This window comes from Corythoichthys intestinalis, chromosome 10 (assembly GCF_030265065.1).
Source record: "Corythoichthys intestinalis isolate RoL2023-P3 chromosome 10, ASM3026506v1, whole genome shotgun sequence".
In the NCBI taxonomy this organism is placed as follows: Eukaryota; Metazoa; Chordata; class Actinopteri; order Syngnathiformes; family Syngnathidae; genus Corythoichthys; species Corythoichthys intestinalis.
Genome location: NC_080404.1, coordinates 12,813,115 through 12,835,428, shown reverse-complemented (window position 1 = coordinate 12,835,428; position 22,314 = coordinate 12,813,115). Strand labels below are relative to the sequence as shown.

At 38.3% G+C, this 22,314-nt stretch overlaps 1 protein-coding gene across 3 annotated transcripts in view; it reads left to right on the top strand.

The window, feature by feature from the left end:
• The first annotated feature begins 564 nt into the window (after nt 1–564).
• Nucleotides 565–22,314, top strand: part of thbs2a (thrombospondin 2a) — a 38,202-nt gene continuing 16,452 nt past the window's right edge. For 2 of the 3 annotated variants that reach the window (XM_057848492.1, XM_057848491.1), the window contains exons 1-9: nt 566–714; nt 863–925; nt 1,001–1,554; nt 5,185–5,269; nt 9,484–9,683; nt 13,367–13,507; nt 14,689–14,782; nt 17,158–17,328; nt 17,920–18,096. In XM_057848492.1, coding sequence (XP_057704475.1) covers nt 868–925; nt 1,001–1,554; nt 5,185–5,269; nt 9,484–9,683; nt 13,367–13,507; nt 14,689–14,782; nt 17,158–17,328; nt 17,920–18,096 — 1,480 coding nt within the window. In that variant the 5' untranslated portion in view covers nt 566–714; nt 863–867. Of the gene's footprint in view, nt 715–862; nt 926–1,000; nt 1,555–5,184; nt 5,270–9,483; nt 9,684–13,366; nt 13,508–14,688; nt 14,783–17,157; nt 17,329–17,919; nt 18,097–22,314 lie in introns of all 3 variants that reach the window. The other variant, XM_057848493.1, reaches the window with a different exon arrangement.

The following is a 22,314-nucleotide window of genomic DNA, read 5'->3' as shown; positions in this document are numbered from 1 at the left end:
TGTTTTGCGTGTTGATTGAGTTCCATTAAATTTTGCTTAATCGATCAATATACAGTTTTGATTCATTTGTCAAAGTCCAATGGGAAAAGTGATGAACTGCTTTAAAAACGTAAGAGTGGATGTATGTTACTGAGTTGTTTCATTGAAATTATTTGTCATTATTTCTCAGAAAGTGATTTTTTCCCCCTAATATGAACAAATCAGTTGTCGATGAAATTATGCCGTTTTTTACACAGCATGGACACTCATTGTAAAGTACTGTTGTAAATTACTCAAACACTTTTTCCATCTTATAATGAATTTAAGTGAATGGGCTAATGAATGCCAAGAGGAGGGTGGGCATGGGGGAAGTGTCACGTGCTGGTGAGTTTTTGTGTGTGTATGTTGGGGTGGGGGGCAAACAAATGACGCCATTGGAAGGTAATTATGTAACTCTACGAGTAGCCCATCACAAACGGGTCACAGTGGCTAAATCTGATTGACAGCTCCCTCCCACCCTGCGGGCCCACTATAAGAAGCTGGAGGAGTGGCTGGGTCCTTCAGTCAGTGGATGTAGTCACTCGGAGAGGGACTCTCCTGCGCTCCTGTACTGGAGGTGCCGCCTGATCATATCTCCCAAACGTTTTTTTTTTTTTTTTTTTTTAAATTTATTATTTATATTTCTTTTCTTCTTTTTTTTTTTACAATAAGGCTGGATTAATTCAACATTTTAAGGTAAGTTTTTTTTTATCACGTGGAGACGAAAATTTATTTTTTAAAAGAGAATTAAATTGCTTTATTCAAGGAATAACTTTGTTTAATTAATATTGTTGAAACTTGTCAAGGTTGTAAACTAATAAGGCAATGTCTGTTGTGTTGAAAGGCATAATGATACTCCGATACTTACTACCATTATCCTTCCTCTTCCTTCACACGTTCGCGCAAGGTAATCATTTTATTTCCATTAAATAGCTCGTTAAAAGTAAGACATGTTAAACGAAAATTTGTGTTGAATACGTAGACGGCGAGCAGGAGGACGACACGTCTTTCGACTTGTTCGAAGTTAGCCGCATAAGCCGCAAGACACTGGGGGCCAAACAGTTCCGAGGCCAGAACTCGGATGCCCCCGCGTACCGCTTCATTCGCTTCGACCACTTGCCCCCTGTGAGCCCCGTCATCCTGGGGCAAATAATTGGCCAGATCCAAAACAACGAGGGCTTCGTGTTCGTGGCCAGTATCCGCCAGGATCGCAGCTCTCGGGGGACCTTGCTGGGCTTCGAGGGTCCCGACGGACAGCGCCAGTTTGAGATCGTCTCCAACGGACGTGCCAACTCCCTGGATCTGGTCTACTGGTTGGAAGGTGCCCAGAACATCGTTTCGTTCGAAGACGTGGACCTGTCCGACTCCCAATGGAAGAACATCACGCTTCAGGTCCACGGGGAGAACGCCAACCTGTACGTAGGCTGCAACCTGGTGGACAGCGTCATCCTGGACGAGCCTTTCTACGAGCACCTGCAGGCAGAGGGTAGCCGCATGTATGTTGCCAAAGGAGCCATCCGGGAGAACCACTTCAGGGTGAGCACTGGTTCTGCATAAGACTTTTGTTTTGGAATTATGGGTTAAGTTTCATTTTAACCAATAGTTAGAGTTTGTACATTCCAGAGCAAGTCATTGTTCCCCATTTAGACTCTAAATTGGCACTTTCCGTGTACCAATGAGTGAACGTGAGTGAAGAGTGCAAGAATGAATACTCCGTTGGTTTAATCAGGCGTGTAGGCATATAGGCAGAGTTTGACTTTTGGGGCATGGGGGGCACAACATGTTGATGACCCCGAAACGTAGTGTCAGCAATAAAATTAACGTACATGAATATTTATAATAATAAGTTGACAATGAGTGTTTTTTGTTGTTGTTGTTGTTTTCCTGCATCATTCTTGAGGGGAATTCTAAATCAGGCTGCTAAGGCAATACTTTTCGCCAAGATGGTCATCCATCGAAAATGGTACGCCCGCCGGTGTCATGCCAATGTAGTTACCCCAGTCAAAAATTGTATCCCCTGGGCGGAGCCTAATGGAGATAGATTTGTGTCTTTAGTATTCAATCAAAAAAAAAAGTTGCTTCCGTCAAAATATATTTTCAACAAATAAAACTCATTTCAATTAAAAAAAAAATGTGTTGAAATGCAAAAATAAATTAGAAACTCATAAAACTAAAAAAATGCATGTGAAAGCTATTTTTTTTTTTTTTTTTTTTTCATTGAAGTCAAGTTTTTTTTTTGATTGAAGCAACTTTTTAGACTGATGTAATGTTAATTTGTGTTTGGGCCACATTTTGGCTAATACATTTTTGTCTTTATTATTCAATCAAAAAATTAGTCGCTTCAAAAAAATATATTTTCAAAAAGAAAAATCGCTTCTATCAACAAAAGAAAAATTTCAATCATAGAAAAAGTTTTTGAATGCAAAAAAATATTTGAGATTGAAAATTTTGCATTTGAACACTTAGTTTTTCCTCGAAAAAGTTTTCTTTGAAGCAATCCTTTTTGTGTTTGGGCCATATTATGGGTAGGACATTTGTGTCTAATACGTTCAATCCCAAAAATAGTTGCTTCAATCAAAAACAATATTTTTTTTAATCTAAGAAAAAAATCATTTTAAAAATAAAATTGCCCTCTCCTAATATATATATATATATATATATATATATATATATATATATATATATATATAATTCTATGCAACGCAAATGACTGTAAGGTGCTAGTCACGAGATCTGGAGATCTGTTCGAAAAATAATTTTGACCCATTAAAAAAATATTTTATTGGTAGGGACGATATAACCTGCATGTACACTATTTGCTGGGGACGGGACATTAATAAAATCAAAACAGATTGGGTGAACGGGGGTCTGGGCTACATTTCTCACCAATATGAACCTCATTTTGAAAACTTCAAGAGTAAATGTCTAGATTTTATTAGCAAATTTAAATTGCAATATTTGAACACAAATTATATTACGTACACAAAACTTGTTAATCATCTCGACTATCCAGGAATGCAAAAAAAAATGTCTTAATACCACTTGAAATTGTCTGTCTAAATAAATTAGATATGACAAAAAAACTTCTTGGTCAGGGAATAACAAAAATAAATAGAAATGGAGCCTTCCTTCAGGGAAAGCACTTCTGTTTTTGTCCACAAGCACAGCCAAAGTCAACAAAAAATGAAAGCTCCTTTGGGCTGCTTTAAGACCACATAAATAAAATTAAAATGAAAACTGGGGAGAAGGGGATAATCCTTGGTTCACTAAATTTTTTACAGTTTAGTTAAAGTTAACAGTAGAAAACGTTAAAAAGGATATTTCTCTCAAAGCAGCTTCTTCCTCATGTTTGAAGAATTCGCACAGATTAATGTTATGCTAACTCTGATGCAGGTCACACTTTCAATAGCAAGATTTGTGGTGCGTTCCCCATCTCCACAACATTGACATTTTTACAATAATTACAGTGGCTGCTGAGGGCGGGAAAAAAATTCTAATATCCCTTCTAATATGTCTTCGAAGGGGGCGGCGAATAAGTGTGGGGTGGGGTGGGGTGGGGGTCAAGTCATCAGCCAATCAAATGTGCGTTTGAGGGAGAAAAATGGACTGGCACATTCAACAAGTGAAAAAGGGTCAATTTAAGTCAATTCTATCCTTACAATATATCGAAACTAAACAATCTAAGTTACCTAGATAACTGAACTCATTATATAATGCAAATAAGGTTGCTTAAAAGTTGGTGGGGACAATTTGAGCATCCTGAAAAGTTGCTCGTGTTATGTCCCTACTGTCCCTTTGCAAACCTATGCTCTTGGCTTTAATACATTTTAGAATGAATTGAAGCGAGACAGAATTTCAACAATGCTGGGTCTATTCTTACTGGCACCCACCCCAGAATTTGAAGGGTGTCATAAGCTCAAACAAAGAAGACCTGGCTCTGAAATTGGAAGGTTAAACTCTTGCTGTCGAAGTGCCCTTGAGCAATTTGTTATAGGCCATGAACGTTACAGTTTTTGATCTCTTTTCCCTGCGTGCTTCTGTGTAATATGAGTTTGAAAGTGCTGTCACCCTTTCGTGCAGTAACTTTTATTAAAGAGCGGGGTTGAAATTGTGTAAAGCCTGTTTTTACTTCATACTATGTCAATTTTCTAAACTTCTAAAAATAAAGACATTTTAAGAAGAAAAAAATCAACATATTCTTTAATTGACATACGGAGCCACCGTTCTGCAAAACCAAATTAGCTGAAATGGACAGATGAAACATTTTTTAATCATAGGTGGAGTTTGACTTTTGTGGCAGGGGGGGGCAAAATGTTGATGACCCCAAAACGCAGTGTCAGCAATAAAATTAACTTACAAGATATATGCTCAGATAGTAGTTTAGCCCATGCTCGTTACTACAAACATCCCAGCTGTGGGCGTGTGTGCGTGTGTGAGCATGCGCGTTCTTCTCTCTTACCTAGTGGAGAAGTAGAGGCTGCATCGTTTTTTGACTGAATATTCCTGCCAGGAACACATATAGCGCTAATAATACATTAAAAAATAGCATTTTTACCCCCTTTCCCTTCATTTTTGAGGGTTAACGTCTTTAATGGAGCAAACTAAAACTCCGCTCACCATTTTGGATGTGCTCTCCGGTACTTCATGGTGCACATCTTCAATCCCTGGTTCTCTCAGATGTTTTTTTTGTTTGTTTTTTTTTTAAATTGGTTAAGCAAAGAAAATGACCGTCTCTAAGGTCCTAGTCACATAATTCGTTTGAAAAATAATTTTAGCCCATTAAAAATATATGTTTTGTTCATTTCATTCATTTTTGTTGTTTGTTTTATTCCTTTACAACTTTTGTAGACAAAATTTTACCGGCAAAGTCTTAATTTTAAATTCATATATTGGAATGCAATGCAATGACATTTTCAACCACCCGGGGGAAGGCTAAAATGAAAGAAAAATGAGCAAGAGAAAATGATATAAACAAACATTTCAAATCTTTTCACTATTTTAAGTTTTGAATGTTGTCTTTAAAAGCTATGGATGGATGGATGGATGGATGGATGGATGGATGGATGGATGGATGGATGGATGGATGGATGGATGGATGGATGGATGGATGGATGGATGGATGGATGGATGGATGGATAATCATTTTATGTCTGTGTCACAAAACAGGGTCTTCTGCAGAATGTTCGTTTCATCTTTGACACCACAATCGAGGATGTCCTGCTGAGTCGAGACTGCGAAGTTTCTAAACAAGGTAAATATTTCTCTTTTCGTTTCTTTATTTTTAACCCCCATTAAAAACTGTACTGTATTTATAGTGGGCGTGAATTCAATAGTGGTTTCTATCTGTGACCTTGAGAAGCTATTTGCACATGTGAGTCAGTCTCTCACGTGCGCCTGTGCAGTGTTAGAACAGAACCGCACTAACTTCCCGCACCAAAGTTTTCATTGCATGCGCTCAGCTGACTCGCCATTAAACTTCCATTTTAAAGTGGGTCAGAGGAATTGCAGATGAGATGTGTGGCAAGATTTCCCAGCATTACTTCCAAGAAAAAAAAGAGTTAATGGCTGAAGTTCATGAAGGTGGTGTGGCCTGCAAAAATGCATGCCCACACTATTATTTCCCCAGCACAGTTACCGAATAAAGCCCTGGGAAAGAAAATACGAAAGGGAATACCACAGTGTGGCGTCTGCCTCGACTTGCAGCTGCACCAATGCACGCACAACCAATGAAGTCACAACGTTGGCTGATTAGGTTTGCGTAACTCAACTCAATCAAATCTCTCTTGAGAAATAGAAGCTGCTGATCTTCAGCTGCTCAAAAAGACTAAATATGTATCTAATCATGTTGCTGGTCACCTGATGTGGATACGGTGGGAGTGAATCCATATGAGGCCTGCTTCACATGACAGTTGCCACAAGCAGAATTCAATTTTTAGAGCTTGCCTTACAAAAATGTCAGTCTTACACTGACAGAGGAAAAAAATGTAACAAACTCATCACTGGCGGCTGGAGGAAAAAATATAGTGAGTGTGTGTGTCTAGGGAGGGAATGGTGTGTGAATCCTTTCATATAGCCATGGACACACAGCCTGAAACCCTCAAAAGATTTGAATGAATCCAGCAGACGAACCAGAAAAGAAAAAACAACTTTTAGCTTGGGCTGATTTGTTGTAGGACTATTTTTGGGTGACTTCTTGATTTAGACTTCGGTCAGTTAATTTATATTCTTGATCAAAAACATTTGCAGCTTTGTTTTTTCAGTCCTGCATTTAAGTCATCATGTCATAACTCCAGTTTTGCGGCTTTAGGAAGAAAAACAATCTTAAACTGGATGGAAGTTAAAGAGGAAAGTTAAAAGCTTAAAATGTCATGTGGTTCATTGCACTGTAAAGATGTCATAAATATGTATGGCATCTATGGTCTTTTTGCTACGGAGGTTCCATGAAGTATTGCAGTTACGTACTATCACAATTTATCTCACCATACTCGCCCCAAGAAATACAGACCAGGGTTTATGCGGGCCATTAAAAGCATTAAAAGTCATTAAATGGAATTTGTCAAAATTCAGGCCCTAAAAAGCATTAAACGAAATATTTGAGGCATTTAAAATTGTAATGTAAATTTGACGGTGAAATTTGAGGTTAAAAACAACTTTTTTTTTTACATTATTTATTAAATTTGTCTGATATTATCGGGTAGCCTTAATAAGTGAACATAAGATTAGATCATTACGGGATAAGAGAGCCGAACCGTAATGAGTGAACATAAGATCATTACGGGATAACAGAGCCGATACTATCTGCTACCTGATAATATCACCCGATAAACGCATTTTAAAATGATATTGGATAATGCCGACATTGATTTTTCATTGTTAGTTTTGGGTCTATATGCATGTTGCCTTCAGCATAAATGCAGAAGCCTTCTGCCTTTGTTTGATGCAGTACAGTGATCCCTTGTCACGTCGCGCTTCAGACATCGTACTCTCGGTCCATCGCAGATTTTTTTCAATCAAAAAAATAAATAAATAAACTTAGATGAGCTGCCCCGATCCGATCACGTAGTCTCACTCTCCCTGTTGCTGCTCTTCTTGGTCAGGCAGTGCATTGGAGTTGCTTATTAAAGTTAATGATGATTGACAAACGTTAAAGTTCGATTTTGCCAGAGATGCTTGGACGCCGAAACTTCAAAGCGCCGCATGCACCAATCATCGTTTAGCTTGTTAAACAGTTGCTGTGGCAACTCATTGTGTGTGAGCAGCTTGAGCGAATTTGAGTGGACGCACTCGATGAAGCATTTAATAAAGACAAGCATTCTTCTACTTTATTCTTGTTTAAAAATATCTCGTTGGGACAGTAACATGTTAAAAACCTATCATAATTAGTACATTTGAAGTGCTTCAAAAGCATTTATTAATACATATATATATATATATATATATATATATATATATATATATATATATATATATATATATATATATATATATATATATATATATATATACTGTATATGTATATACATATAATATACACATATTTATTAGTTTTTTTTTTTTATTATACTTTGGGGGAAAAAGTGAAAAAACATGTCTTATATGTATCTCTTTCCAATGTTAAATCTGAATAAATACATTAAAAACAAAAAAAAACATTTTTTTAAATTTAAAAAAAAAATCTTTGCGGTTTTCCACTTATCATGTTGGGTTCTGGTCCCCATTAACCCCGAAAAACGAGGGATCACTGTATTTCTTAAATAGTGGGGCGTAGAGCAATGTGACCATGTGACCTTGGGAAACATACTTTTTTTTATTTTTTTTGTCGTACTAAAATAAAGTGTAATTGCACATTCACTCAGTGGGTGGCAATGGTGCTCTCATTTTCAGAGTGTGCGCAGTATTTTTCAACCAAACAAGAGCACATACTTTAGCAAAGAGCACTGGAGATACGAAGAGCTAAGACGAGGAAATTTGACGAAACACATGCAGGGTTTGACTTTTGGCTTAATAACCACACAGCATAGCAAATTTTAGGTTTCACTATCAAATGGTCAAAACAATGTACATTGAGTGTATTTTTAGTTTGGATGTGACATTTTTTTCTTTTAATTCAGGCAAATTGATGCGCTTAAAGTCTTCTCTGTTACAAACAAAGCAATGCTCATAAAGTTTATTGTAAGTTGATCTATATTACTTTTTTCCCTTCAATTTGAAAAAGGACACAATGTCATGCAGAGGTGTACTTATAATAATAATGATTTTATAAACAAATGATACTTTTTACATTAGCGGTAGAGGGTTGGGGGGGTGCAAAAGATTTACATCTTCCTGAGGGGGAGGGTAAGAGAAATAAATTGATAAGCATTGGTACAAGGGTTGGTCACAGTTTAGCACAGCTGTAATGCTTATTGACTATTAGATGTCTTCAGACAAAAATGCTTGGGATTTGTTATGTGAGCAGACCATTTGCATTCATGGTGCAAAAATTAAGTGAACAATAAATGATTGAAAAAAAAAAAAAGAATTATAACCTCATTCAAACCCCATTAACTGTACTGAAGTTGTGTGCCTTTATTGTTATTTTGAGCCAGAAGCACTGTGCGAGCCATAAGTGGTATGGCAGTGCCTTATTGGCACTTTGCACTTGAACTTGATCCAAAAAAATGATGTTTGCTCTATTTTAATTTATCCATAAAAATAATGGTGCAGTATAGGCACTTTTCCTATAGCTTCAGATGAAAATGTTATTATTTTTAACAGAATGCCTATTGAAAAACTTAAAAGTTCTCACATTTATCATTATTAAAGTATTTAGTGTGGACTTACAGTACAATTAGCCATAATATGTTAAGTCAACGACCGCATTCATCGGTATCGATTTGATATCAGTATCAGATTTTTGGTGATGGACGATATCGGAATATTGGTTATTGGTTAAAAAATCATTACATTACTAAAACTGTATGTGTGAAACTATCTGCATTTGGGCGTGGGTATCAAATTATTTTAAAGGGGCATTAAAAAGCATTAAATGAGATTTGTTGAAACCTGTAGAAACCCTGCAGACACAATGCAGTATATAACAGTGATTACTAAGTGCCCTTTCTTTGTCAACTGTCTTGGTTGCACTGTGTTAAACCGATATGATGTCACCATTTACTTGGCTGAGATTTATGACAAACATGGTTTTCTCATCACATAAAAGAACACCCACTTTTCAGAGTTCGCTACTGCTGCCCTTGTCCATCTACCTCACCTTTTCCCCCACTCCCCATCAACTAACCTTGCTGTCATCATGCTGTGGAAAGACTAACAGTCTCTCAGAGCTGATGGAGCATCTGTTTTTCAGAACACAATAAACACTATAATACTCACATTGTCGCAATCCTTTTGTACTTGACTTTAGCAGAATTGGGAAATCCTTGTGTACTTCTGTTTTCCATCCCTCTGATGTCTATTCTCTTCCAGATGATGCCAATATTGTGAGCGAGAGCACGGAGATTGTGGACGTGAGTCCTTCCATCACCACCAACATCATAGGCCAGAAAAGAGTTGATGCAGGCTCAGACATGTGCGACCGCTCCTGCGAGGAACTCAGCACCATGTTCCAGGAGCTCAATGGCCTCCGAGTGGTAGTCAGTAACCTCATTGACGGCTTGCAAAAAGTGGTAAGTATCAAAGGATCAAGAGTTGTTGCCACATTCTTTCCTGAATGATATATAGACGAGTATTTGTAATTTTGCAGGAAAGAATCCACTGTGTAAATGTAGGAAGAAGACAATGTCCTGTTATTGTAGGAGGTCAAAGGTTATGAGCTGACCTGTATTGGTTTTAAAGCAAACAGAGAGTGACCACAGCTTTTAAAAAAAAAAAAAAAAATCTATTTGACATAGCTCAAACCTACACAATTCTTGTGATCTGTGGCATTGTGTGTGTCAAACAGATTTTATGACAAGCTACATGTGGATATAGGAAGTGTTCCCCTGGCTGTGTCGGGGTCCAGTCTAATGTCTGCCTGTGTTTAAACAGCCCATGTGTTTCCTTTGAGAGCCTCCTAGCAATAAGAGTCTGGGCATAAAGCTTGGAAAAAAATGACTGCGATGAGAAGGGTCCCTGAGGCTCTTCCAGATCGAGTGGTGTCTTAGATTCTAGCACCGCACGCTACTGACTCCCTCTTCAGCATACAGACACAAAATGTTGGCAGCAGTTTATCGACTGACACTTGCCAAGTGTGCGGGAGTCCAGCCACAGACTTCCTGCTCTCCAATTGGGTTGGAGGTTACAATGAAAATATCTGAACAGTTTGTTATTTATAGTAATTTGAACCGCATTTACAAATATTTACGCTATTTTCATCAATCATTGCTTGTGATCTATTCACCTTTCCTCTGAACTTTTAGATGAGTTAGTTGGTAGAGTTCTTTCTATATAAATTTCCATTTTGGGTCATTATCAATATAAAGTGCCTTTTGGTGTCCTCATCAGAAACACCCAGTTATCATGAAAATGTATACAAATAATTAAAATCTTATGTCATATTATGGGAGAACAAAGATTTTCACACATATCTGGACAACAATATGTCTCTTAAAATCTGTTTCCTTTATTTTATGTGTACATTTTCCATTTGATATACTCCATTTTGGCATGTCCCACACACTGCACTGCTAACTTCAGTGTGTGTAATAAATGGTTAAATGATAAAAAATGAAACGTTTTTACATATTAACTTATTGCCACAGCAAGTTATTTGATAGAATTGGTCATTTTGACCATGCATATCCTTACTTTCATGAAAATATTTAACATTTTCCCCCAAAAATACAATGTCCCTGAAAAAATTGTCCTCCCTGTCATTTAGGGAAAACTGCCTCTTTAGAAAACCTGCTGATTTTTTCAGTGATGTCACAAGACCAATTTTGTCTTCCTTTATCGGTGACTAAAACAGAGGCTAGTTGCTGAGTATGTATTTACACTTATGTTTCGCAATTTATGTCCTATTAGGTGTGTAGTCAGATGTTGTCAAGCTTAACCTGTCCACTCTGTCATTATAAAATATCAATTATTATAAAAACATTTGATATATTTGAAAGCAGTATGTAAATACGTCCACAGTCTGCTTGCTAATTTAACCATTTTGCGCACTGAAGGTCCACCATGTGGTTAATAAATACCAATATTAGACAAAAATCTCCACCCTGTCATTGTCCTCCCTGTCAGCAAAGCTTCCATGACAGGGTGGACAGGGTTCTTAAAAGTTTAAGCCACATACTGATAATGTCAACGTGCTAATATGATAAGAGTTATTACGTACATTTTATAATGGGTCATGCTAGACATGGTAAAAATGGATCAGAGCAGCATTACAGAAAGCCTAGTTTGATTGGGCAAGGCAGATTTACTCCCCGTTAAATTGGTTAAGTTACACTTTTTGTGTTGAAATTTTCAAGGTACGAGATCAAAAGGAGCTAAGACAGTAAGGAGATAATCAGGAAAGTCGTGGTGCTGACACTGAAAGAAGAAGAGAATATCTGGAAAAAGAAAGGGCTTCCAAATGACCCTTCGAAAGACATGATCCCTTGTCAGTCTGGGCCCACCTCGATCCAGTTTTGAAGGTAGTGAGAGAACGACACCTACACGTCACAATAATTTTATCAGTTATGGGCCTGCTATGCGGTATCGACAAAGGACATATAACTTCCCTCTCAGCAAAGCCCTACTAGTATGGATTCAACGAAATGACATGGAATTACTTTGCGGCAAGTCATGGCAAAGGGGCACCAGATGCTGTGGGTGGGGTCCTCAAGAGCTCAGCAGATACAGATATCCCTGATGCTCAGACCTAGTATGACAAGCTGAAAAGCCTTGACACATCTGTCGAGTTGCTCTTCATCTCAGAAAAGGATATTGTATCCAAAAGTGAAGTACCTGCAATAGCTGCCATAAAGGACACCATGAGAATCCACCAAGCATTTAAGAGGTCACTCCTGCTGATTCATCTAACGAGTCCCCATCATGTGGAAAGACATCAGAAAATACTTGGAGACCAAATATGATTGCGGTAAAACACATTGGAAACTGGTGTGTCGTTAATAATGACAATGAAGCATATTCAGATGTCATCAGAGAGGTGTAAGGGCACAGTGTGAAAGTTCAGTGCATGCACCGCCATGGCATAAACAAGTTCTATTGGCCAAGTACCTGGGATGACATTTGTTGGTACCATGACTGGCAGGTACTTTGCCGAATACCAGAACCACAGGGTGTGAACAAGCGCTCTGTACAGATTGAACCATCTTGAGCCATGCCTCTGCAGAAATAAAATTTGTTTATAGATGTGCCTCATTGGTGTTCAGTTATGTTCATTTGTTTCTCTTCAGGTCAATCATTATTCAGCAATTTACCATCTCATTGTACAGTTCAATGTTTGGCTGATTCAGCAGATTCATCCATGGAGTTAAGTTGTAGAATGCCACAATTATGGCTCATTTTGGTGTTTTGGTAGGTTCTGGTAGTTCCATCTGAAGGGGATAGGACCTCTGGTATATATATTTACATTTAAATTATTTGATTCATTCAACGATCTTTCACAATTTGTCCACTCTGTCATGCTAGGTCAACCCTGTCAGTTTACTGTCCACTCTGTTATTTTTTATATTCTAGGAAAATAATGCATTTTTTTCACAAGTTAGCAAACTTTTTGTGCGATTTCTGCATGAACAAGTAAGGGCCTTATAGTATCAGCTGAAAATTTGACCACATATCTTTGTTGACAGATTTTATTAAGAAAAGAATGTAGAATTTTTGCTGATTTTCAGGAAAATCAAATAATTTCCCCTAATTTAATTATTATCCAAATACTTTTCCAATTAAACAAAACATAGGCTGTAGATAAGGACAAAAAACCTTCCTGAAAATATACATTTTATAATCACTATGCAATTAGAATATATTTATTCTGCTTTGAATTTGTCCATGACAGAGTTGACATAATTTGCTGTTTACGTGTACTTTGTCTGCTTGTAGTTATTATTAAAAAAGTGTGGGAGCTTGACCGATGTGCATTCCTAACAGTACAACAGGTAATTGATACTATAAATGTGAAGTTGAATGGAAAATCTCAGCTTTTTTTTGGGCAAGTTGGAAGTTCTCAAAGGCACCGTATATTGATAATGACCCTTTTGCTTGATGGTTTTCTGATGCAAGGGTTAATCATAAGGGTTAATCCTGTTGGAGTATTATTGATCGCTTAATACAATTGCAGATGCCTACTGTAATGAAACAATGCAAGCCTTCAATTAGCATGACTGTGACGTCTCTAAATTCTAACTCATCTGTGCTTGTATGTCAGACAGAGGAGAACACCGTCATGAAGGAGGCCCTCGGAAAGATGAAGAACACCAAAGAGAAGAACATGTGTTGGCAGGATGGCCGACTGTTCGACGACAAGGAAGACTGGGTTGTAGACAGCTGCACCAAATGTACCTGCCAGGTAGAGCCTATTCTAATGCATCCAGAAGCCAGTACAAAGTTATTTGAAAACCTTAAGCACTGTGTTATGTTGATGAAGGATTATTTTTCTAAGAAAATGAGAACAACTGCAGTTCTGTGAGGTCCAATTACTTACACAGCATTAGAGATTGACTGATATGGGTTTTTCAGGACTGATAGAGATATGATTATTAGAAGTTAGAGGGGCCGATAACTGATTTATGGAACCGAAATTCATTTGCAGTAAAAGAGAAAAAAAAATGGATCATGCAAACACTGAACTTCACTGGAATGCCTAAGCATGTTTGTTGAATCACACAAATAGAAAATAATAGCTCCAGAAGTGCCTGAATTTCCTAGACTCAGAAACATCTCTTTTACAGTGGAATAAAAGGTTAAATAAATCGCTCTCGGAAATGTTCCCACAGAAAATACAATACAACAAAAATACAGGCTCAGCAGCATCTCTTGTAAAGTTAAATAAAAACTTAGATAATAGCTCCCTGATTTTTTTTTTCACAATAAATAAAGTAAAATTTCAATAAAACTGAAATAATTTAACTTTGTTTTGACTTCAAACAAAAACAAAAAGTGCAGCAATTCTCAAGCTCAGCATTATTTCTAGTAAAAGCAATTAAAAACTTGCCTCCAGAGTTTTTTTGAAGTAATAGTATACAAACATAAATAAAATTTGCAAAGAAATGTGTCAAATCAATCAGTGGTTGTGGGTTCGATTCTCCGCCCTGATGACCTCGTCTAAGTATCCTTGAGCAAGATACTAAAACCCCACATTACTCCTGGTACTGCATCACCAGTAGGTAGAAGAGGATACACAGAATGCTGAAGCGCTTTGAGGGCCTTAAAAAGGTTGAAAGGCACAATACAAGTTTATAGTATATACAGTACATCAACAATATCCCCAAAATATTGAATCAACACTGCCCCACAAAAATGATATGCATAATGAAAAGGGTAGGGTTTTTATGTCACCGAAATACTACATTTCACAGTTCAATAATATAAAAACCTAAGTGTTAAGGTGACATTAGAAAAACTTCCTAAATAAATGTTTTATACAGCTGTGTGGGAACATTTTACATGACATATCATAAGAATGCCAGTAATTATTGCTGATTTAAATTGTCCTTATTTTGCAATAATTTCATATTTTCTTGATGACAGGAATCCAAAGTAGTGTGTCACCAAATTACCTGCCCCGCAGTGGCCTGTGCCAGCCCTACATTTATTGATGGCGAGTGTTGTCCTGTGTGCCTGCGTAAGTACTCAGCAGCAACTATTGGCCTGAACTCCACTTTCCTGCTGCATACCATTGAAGTAATATGCATTCAATTGAACTTGGTTTCCTGTAGAATTTGTATTTAATAACAACCAAGTATAATAAAAAGGCGTACCAGATTTGATTCATCCACAGTGTTAACAGACTTTGAGTTTCTTTAGAAACTTCAATAACCATATTTTCCGCACTATAAAGCGCATCGGAATATAAGGCCAATGGCCTTTTTAAAAGTTGTTTTCATATACAGTGGTTCCTCGACATACGATCGCTTCGACACACAATCTTTTCAACATCCGACGTAAAATTTGAATCGTCATTTGTTTCTACGTCGCAATTTCATTGTTGTCCCGCAAGACGCACACATGCGGGTGAGTAAAATCAAAGTGGGTTCCAAGAATGTTAAAGCAGGTGGTGAAAAAGGTGAGGCTTACCAATGGAAAAATATGAGCGTGGGGTGTGCGTCTGTGAATTGCTTGACAATGCTCCTCCGACCTCCGTTTGCCAGTCATTAATAGTAAAGGTGACAACCATCACCAAAGAGATCGCCGGCTTCGTCAGGCTTTTAATCATTTATTTCAGAACTTGTGCAAAAAAAAGCGACAAACAGCCCGAAACAATAGGACGTTAAAAGTGAAATTAATATCTCAACTGCATTCTCTCACTCTCCCGTCAGCCCCGCGGTGGGTTCAGGTACACCACACAAAATACGACTGCCGCATTAGAACCCGATTTGTTACATTATTACAGGTTTTATTATAATCATTATTACTATTATTATATTATTATTCTGATTTTTATTCATAATGCATTTGTTTTGCTCTTTGTAATTGCTATTTGCAATAGTAAGAGCAGTATTTATTAAGGATTTGGTGTAGGTTTTCGGGCTGTGGAACGAATTAATGGAATTATAATGTATTCTAATGGGAAAATCCTGCTTGACATACGACCATTTCGACCTACAAACAAGGTCCTGGAACGAATTAACTTTGTATGTAGAGGTACCACTGTATAAGGTGCACCACATTATAGGCCGCAGTCATGGTAGCAGTTGTGGTTGGGGTTGCGTTATGCATCCACTAGATGAAGCTGCGCTAAAGTGACTGTCATGCCATGATTAACTTTCGCCGTGTTATGAGCGAGTTCCTACGCTTTCAACGTAGCCCAGATTTCCGCATAAATCAGAAATAACCCTTTAGGTACCTCTATATACCCCCAAAATCTAAAAAAAACTTTCCAAAAACATATTTTACGGTATACGTCATATTAATAAAGTAAAAAATATAAACGATATTACTTTCCTCTTCCTTCTTACGACTCACATTTATTAATTTGTCACCGTCAAACTATGAACACACTATTAGAAACTAAAATACAATTATGCAAAGATGCTATGGAGTAAATCAATAGAGACATATTTGCTTACAAAAACATACCTTAATGGCTGCACAATAATACCGAAGGAAATAAGGTCCAAATCTTGGGCAATTCAACATGAAAAACGCCAGCTATTAGTTGTACCGGTCCAGCAGTGAAAACGAATGCAGCTCAATAAGCTAGCAAGCTAATAGTGAGCTAACAGGATGGGGGCATCGCCGAGCCCACGCCGTTTACCGTTTCTCTGCCTTCTTGAAATGTTAACTGGTGTTCACCCCCGGTTCTCAACGCGAAAGCAATGCTCGAAACTAACAGAAAATAGCGTGACGTCAAACAAGTCAGAGTGCAACAAAGGAAAGCGGACATCACATATACTGTAGTATAATGTTATACAAGATGTGCATAGCAATTACTATAGAGATCAAGCATTTAGATTAATTAGAGCAAATAAAGAACTAAATTAAATGACAAATAATATACTATACTTACCATCAATGCTGAGAGGTGGCGGACGAGACACGCGACTTAAAAAAAAAAAAAAAAGACTTTAGAAAAAACAGCGAACGAGACACGTGTCGTAAAGTCGAAATCACGTAAATCGGTTACGTCATAACCCGGGGACGACCTGTATATAAGGCACATCGGATTATAAGGTGCACTGTTGAGTGTTGATAAAATTAAAAGCTTTTAGATGCGCCTTATAGTGCAGAAAATACGATACTTCAAAAATCTAAATTTATGACAAAACAGACCCTTCTCAAAAATGCTTACTGTTGTGTTGTGTAATGTAATGTTTAACTTCAAAAAATTTTTGAAACATCATTAAAAAACGTGTTTTATCATGAAAATACATTTTCATGATGCTAATTTGTTGATATCAATTTTTGGGGGAAAGGGTCTTCAGATAGTTTTAATAATGTTAGCGCATAAAAATTTAAGAGTACTGTTGCTTATTGGAGTTGTGCTTCTAATTTATGCAGCTAAAGGCAGTGAACATGGCTGGTCCCCATGGTCTGAGTGGACGGAGTGCACGGTCACTTGCGGGACAGGAACTCAACAGAGGGGAAGGTCTTGTGACGCCACCAGTAACCCCTGTACAGGACCTTCGATCCAAACTCGCAAGTGCAGCCCAGGAAAATGTGACAGTCGTGGTGAGAATATGAATAATCTTTACGATTGTATGTATTTTACCAATGTCCACAAAATGAGAACGAGGGTTGTAATGTAAATTTGATTAAATTGTCCTCCAGATCACCTACAATTAATGTTGTTTAATCACAGTGTGGTTGGGCTTCATGGTTGGTTTGTAGGCTATCATGTAATACTAGTGACTCTAGTCATTTTATATACAATAAATATAATCATTTGAGGATTTTTGCTACATAATGTTGGGTAAAATGAACATATCGACTTCTCAAGAGATTGTAGATTGAGGGATTGTCCTGTTATTGGTTGAGGCTAACATTACATTACACTCCGTTAGTGTGAATGGCTGAGTCAGTCTCACCGCTTGATGATAGCTTACACATTGTGATGTAAACACTGGCGCAAGATCCTTGGAACATCTTTGAAAGTGAGCCACGGCCTCCAACATCACATAATACTATATTTACTTGTGGAAAACGTGGTTGCCATTTTTGTTAAATGTTGGCAGATTAAATTGCTTTTTTTCATTTCCACAAAGAAAATCTTGGAGGATAATGTGCAATACTGCTGCTCGCGTCCTATGTCTGATGTTTTAGTTCGCCAGGATGGAGGATGGAGCTTGTGGTCGCCTTGGTCGTCCTGCTCGGTGACCTGCGGAGATGGCCAGATCACCAGGATACGACACTGTAATGCCCCCATGCCTCAGCTTGGGGGAAAAGACTGTGAAGGCAATGGTCGAGAGACTCAGCTCTGCACTGCAGAGCCTTGTCCGAGTGAGTATCGCAGCAGCGTTACCTCTTTGCACCTTGAAGCTCGCCTGATGCAACATGTGTTTTGGACTAGCCTCTTTCAAGAAATGTTGACCTCAATTTCTTTGTTGAAGTGTTAAGCCTGCAGCTTCCGACTCACTGGCTCACCTACAAGAAACTGGACTTTTTTTTTTAGTTCCCTCAAGCAATTTAATCAAACTTTTTCAGAACATATACAGTGGGGCAAATAAGTATTTAGTCAACCACTAATAGTGCAAGTTCTCCCAATTGAAAATATTAGAGAGGCCTGTAATTGTCAACATGGGTAAACCTCAACCATGAGAGACAGAATGTGGAAAAAAAAGACAGAAAATCACATTGTTCGATTTTTAAAGAGTTTATTTGCAAATCATGGTGGAAAATAAGTATTTGGTCAATACCAAAAGTTCATCTCAATACTTTGTTATGTACCCTTTGTTGGCAATAACAGAGGCTAAACGTTTTCTGTAACTCTTCACAAGCTTTTCACACACTGTTGCTGGTATTTTGGCCCATTCCTCCATGCAGATTTCCTCTAGAGCAGTGATGTTTTGGGGCTGTCGTTGGGCAACATGGACTTTCAACTCCCTCCACACATTTTCTATGGGGTTGAGATCTGGAGACTGGCTAGGCCACTCCAGGACCTTGAAATGCTTCTTACGAAGCCACTCCTTTGTTGCCCTGGTTGTGTGTTGGGATCATGGTCATGTTGAAAGACCCAGCCACGTCTCATCTTCAATGCCCTTGCTGATGGAAGGAGATTTTCACTCAGTATCTCTTAATACATGGCTCCGTTCATTCTTCCCTTTACACAGATCAGTCGTCCTGGTCCCTTTGCAGTAAAACAGACCCAAAGCATGATGTTTCCACCCCCATGCTTCACAGTGGTATGGTGTTCTTCGGATGCAATTCAGTATTCTTTCTCCTCCAAACACGAGAACCTGTGTTTCTACCTAAAAGCTCTATTTTGGTTTCATCTGACCATAACACATTCTCCCAGTCCTCTTCTGGATCATCCAAATGCTCTCTAGCGAACCGCAGACGGGCCTGGACGTGTACTTTCTTCAGCAGGGGGACACGTCTGGCAGTGCAGGATTTGAGTCCCTGGCGGCGCATTGTGTTACTGATAGTAGCCTTTGTTACTGTGGTCCCAGCTCTCTGTAGGTCATTCACTAGGTCCCCCCATGTGGTTCTGGGATTTTTGCTCACCGTTCTTGTTATCATTTTGACACCACGGGGTGAGATCTTGCATGGAGCCCCAGATGGAGGGAGATTATTAGTGGTCTTGTATGTCTTCCATTTTCTAATAATTGCTCCCACAGTTGATTTCTTTACACCAAGCGTTTTACCTATTGCAAATTCAGCCTGGTGCAGGTCTACAATTTTGTCTCTGGTGTCCTTCGACAGCTCTTTGGTCTTGGCCATTGTGGAGTTTGGAGTGTAACTGACTGAGGTTTTGGACAGGTGTCTTTTATACTGATAATGAGTTAAAACAGGTCCCATTAATACAGGTAACGAGTGGAGCCTCGATAGACCTCGTTAGACCTTGTTAGAAGAAGTTAGACCTCTTTGACAGCCAGAAATCTTGCTTGTTTGTAGGTGACCAAATACTTATTTTCCACTCTAATTTGGAAATAAATTCTTTAAAAATCAAACAATGTGATTTTCTTTTTTTTGTTTGTTTTCCACATTCTGTCTCTCATGGTTGAGGTTTACCCATGTTGACAATTACAGGCCTCTCTAATCTTTTCCAGTCGGAGAACTTGCACAATTGGTGGTGGACTGAATACTTATTTGCCCCACTGTATGCACTGTTACAGCTCTCAAAAATCTTTGGAACCTACCTTTTGGAGCCTCCAAATGACATGTTTTTAACTTTTTATTAGCATTATTTTATACTGTGGGAAAACATGCTAACACTGCGTTCTTTATACGGCTTCCAGTCATGGAATTTAATGAAATAAAAGTACCTCATTACTGTATTTAGGTACATTGATTGTATATGTACTTTACTTGAGTACAAATATGAAGTGATACTTTTTACTTCACTACATTTTACAACACATATCTGTACTTTTTACTCCACTACTTTTCAAATTCTTGCCTGCGTTACACATTAGTTAGTTAGTTAGTTTGTTTCCTTGCTTGTTTGTTTGTGAACATTGTGAATTGATATTTTTGTTTTCATTCCTCCGGCACAATCAATAAGCCCTGTGCAACTATACCGTAATTGAGCACTAGAGGCAGCAGCATAAGTTCAAGCAAGATTAGGCCGGTGAACAAGATATTGACTAATAAAAACCAACAGTGAGAGCAGCGCGAGTGCGCTTTCAGATGGGTACTCTACTACTCTTGTACAGTAGGTGGGGGTATGCACCGGATATTTGCTTGCAATCCACCATTAAGCTAAAGAAGAAGAAGAATTATAAGTACAGTGCCTTGCAAAAGTATTCGCCCCCCTTGAACCTTGCGACCTTTCGCCACATTTCAGGCTTCAAACATAAAGATATAAAATTTTAATTTTTTTGTCAAGAATCAACAACAAGTGGGACACAATCGTGAAGTGGAACAAAATTTATTGGATAATTTAAACTTTTTTAACAAATAAAAAACTGAAAAGTGGGGCGTGCAATATTATTCGGCCCCCTTGCATTAATACTTTGTAGCGCCGCCTTTTGCTCCAATTACAGCTGCAAGTCGCTTGGGGTATGTTTCTATCAGTTTTGCACATCAAGAGACCGACATTCTTGCCCATTCTTCCTTGCAAAACAGATCGAGCTCAGTGAGGTTGGATGGAGAGTGTTAGTGAACAGCAGTCTTCAGCTCTTTCCACAGATTCTCGATTGGATTCAGGTCTGGACTTTGACTTGGCCATTCTAACACCTGGATACGTTTATTTTTTAACCATTCCATTGTAGATTTGGCTTTATGTTTTGGATCATTGTCCTTTTGGAAGATAAATCTCCGTCCCAGTCTCAGGTCTTGTGCAGATACCAACAGGTTTTCTTCCAGAATGTTCCTGTATTTGGCTGCATCCATCTTCCCGTCAATTTTAATCATCTTCCCTGTCCCTGCTGAAGAAAAGCAGGCCCAAACCATGATGCTGCTACCACCATGTTTGACAGTGGAGATGGTGTGTTCAGGGTGATGAGCTGTGTTGCTTTTACGTCAAACATATCGTTTTGCATTGTGGCCAAAAAGTTCAATTTTGGTTTCATCTGACCAGAGCACCTTCTTCCACATGTTTGGTGTGTCTCCCAGGTGGCTTGTGGCAAACTTTAAACGAGACTTTTTATGGATGTCTTTGAGAAATGGCTTTCTTCCTGCCACTCTTCTATAAAGGCCAGATTTGTGCAGTGTACGACTGATTGTTGTCCTATGGAAAGACTCTCCCACCTCAGCTGTAGATCTCTGCAGTTCATCCAGAGTGATCATGGGCCTCTTGGCTGCATCTCTGATCAGTTTTCTCCTTGTTTGAGAAGAAAGTTTGGATAGACGGCCGGGTCTTGGTAGATTTGCAGTGGTCTGATGCTCCTTCCATTTCAATATGATGGCTTGCACAGTGCTCCTTGAGATGTTTAAAGCTTGGGAAATCTTTTTGTATCCAAATCCGGCTTTAAACTTCTCCACAACAGTATCTCTGACCTGCCTGGTGTGTTCCTTGGTTTTCATAATGCTCTCTGCACTTTAAACAGAACCCCGAGACTATCGCAGAGCAGGTGCATTTATACGGAGACTTGATTACACACAGGTGGATTCTATTTATCATCATCAGTCATTTAGGACAACATTGGATCATTCAGAGATCCTCACTGAACTTCTGGAGTGAATTTGCTGCACTGAAAGTAAAGGGGCCGAATAATATTGCACGCCCCACTTTTCATTTTTTTATTTGTTAAAAAAGTTTAAATTATCCAATAAATGTTGTTCCACTTCACGATTGTGTCCCACTTGTTGTTGATTCTTGACAAAAAAATTAAATTTCATATCTTTATGTTTGAAGCCTGAAATGTGGCGAAAGGTTGCAAGATTCAAGGGGGCCGAATACTTTTGCAAGGCACTGTACAACTGGTAATCAGCTGAAGAAAGGTCTGACCTGTTTATCAGTTTGCCAGGAGATATTATTTTGTTTAGTTTGGGAGTTTTTTGAGCTTGCTAAGCTTCTGACCTCCAATTTCGCCAAATTTCAAAATTTTCCCATAT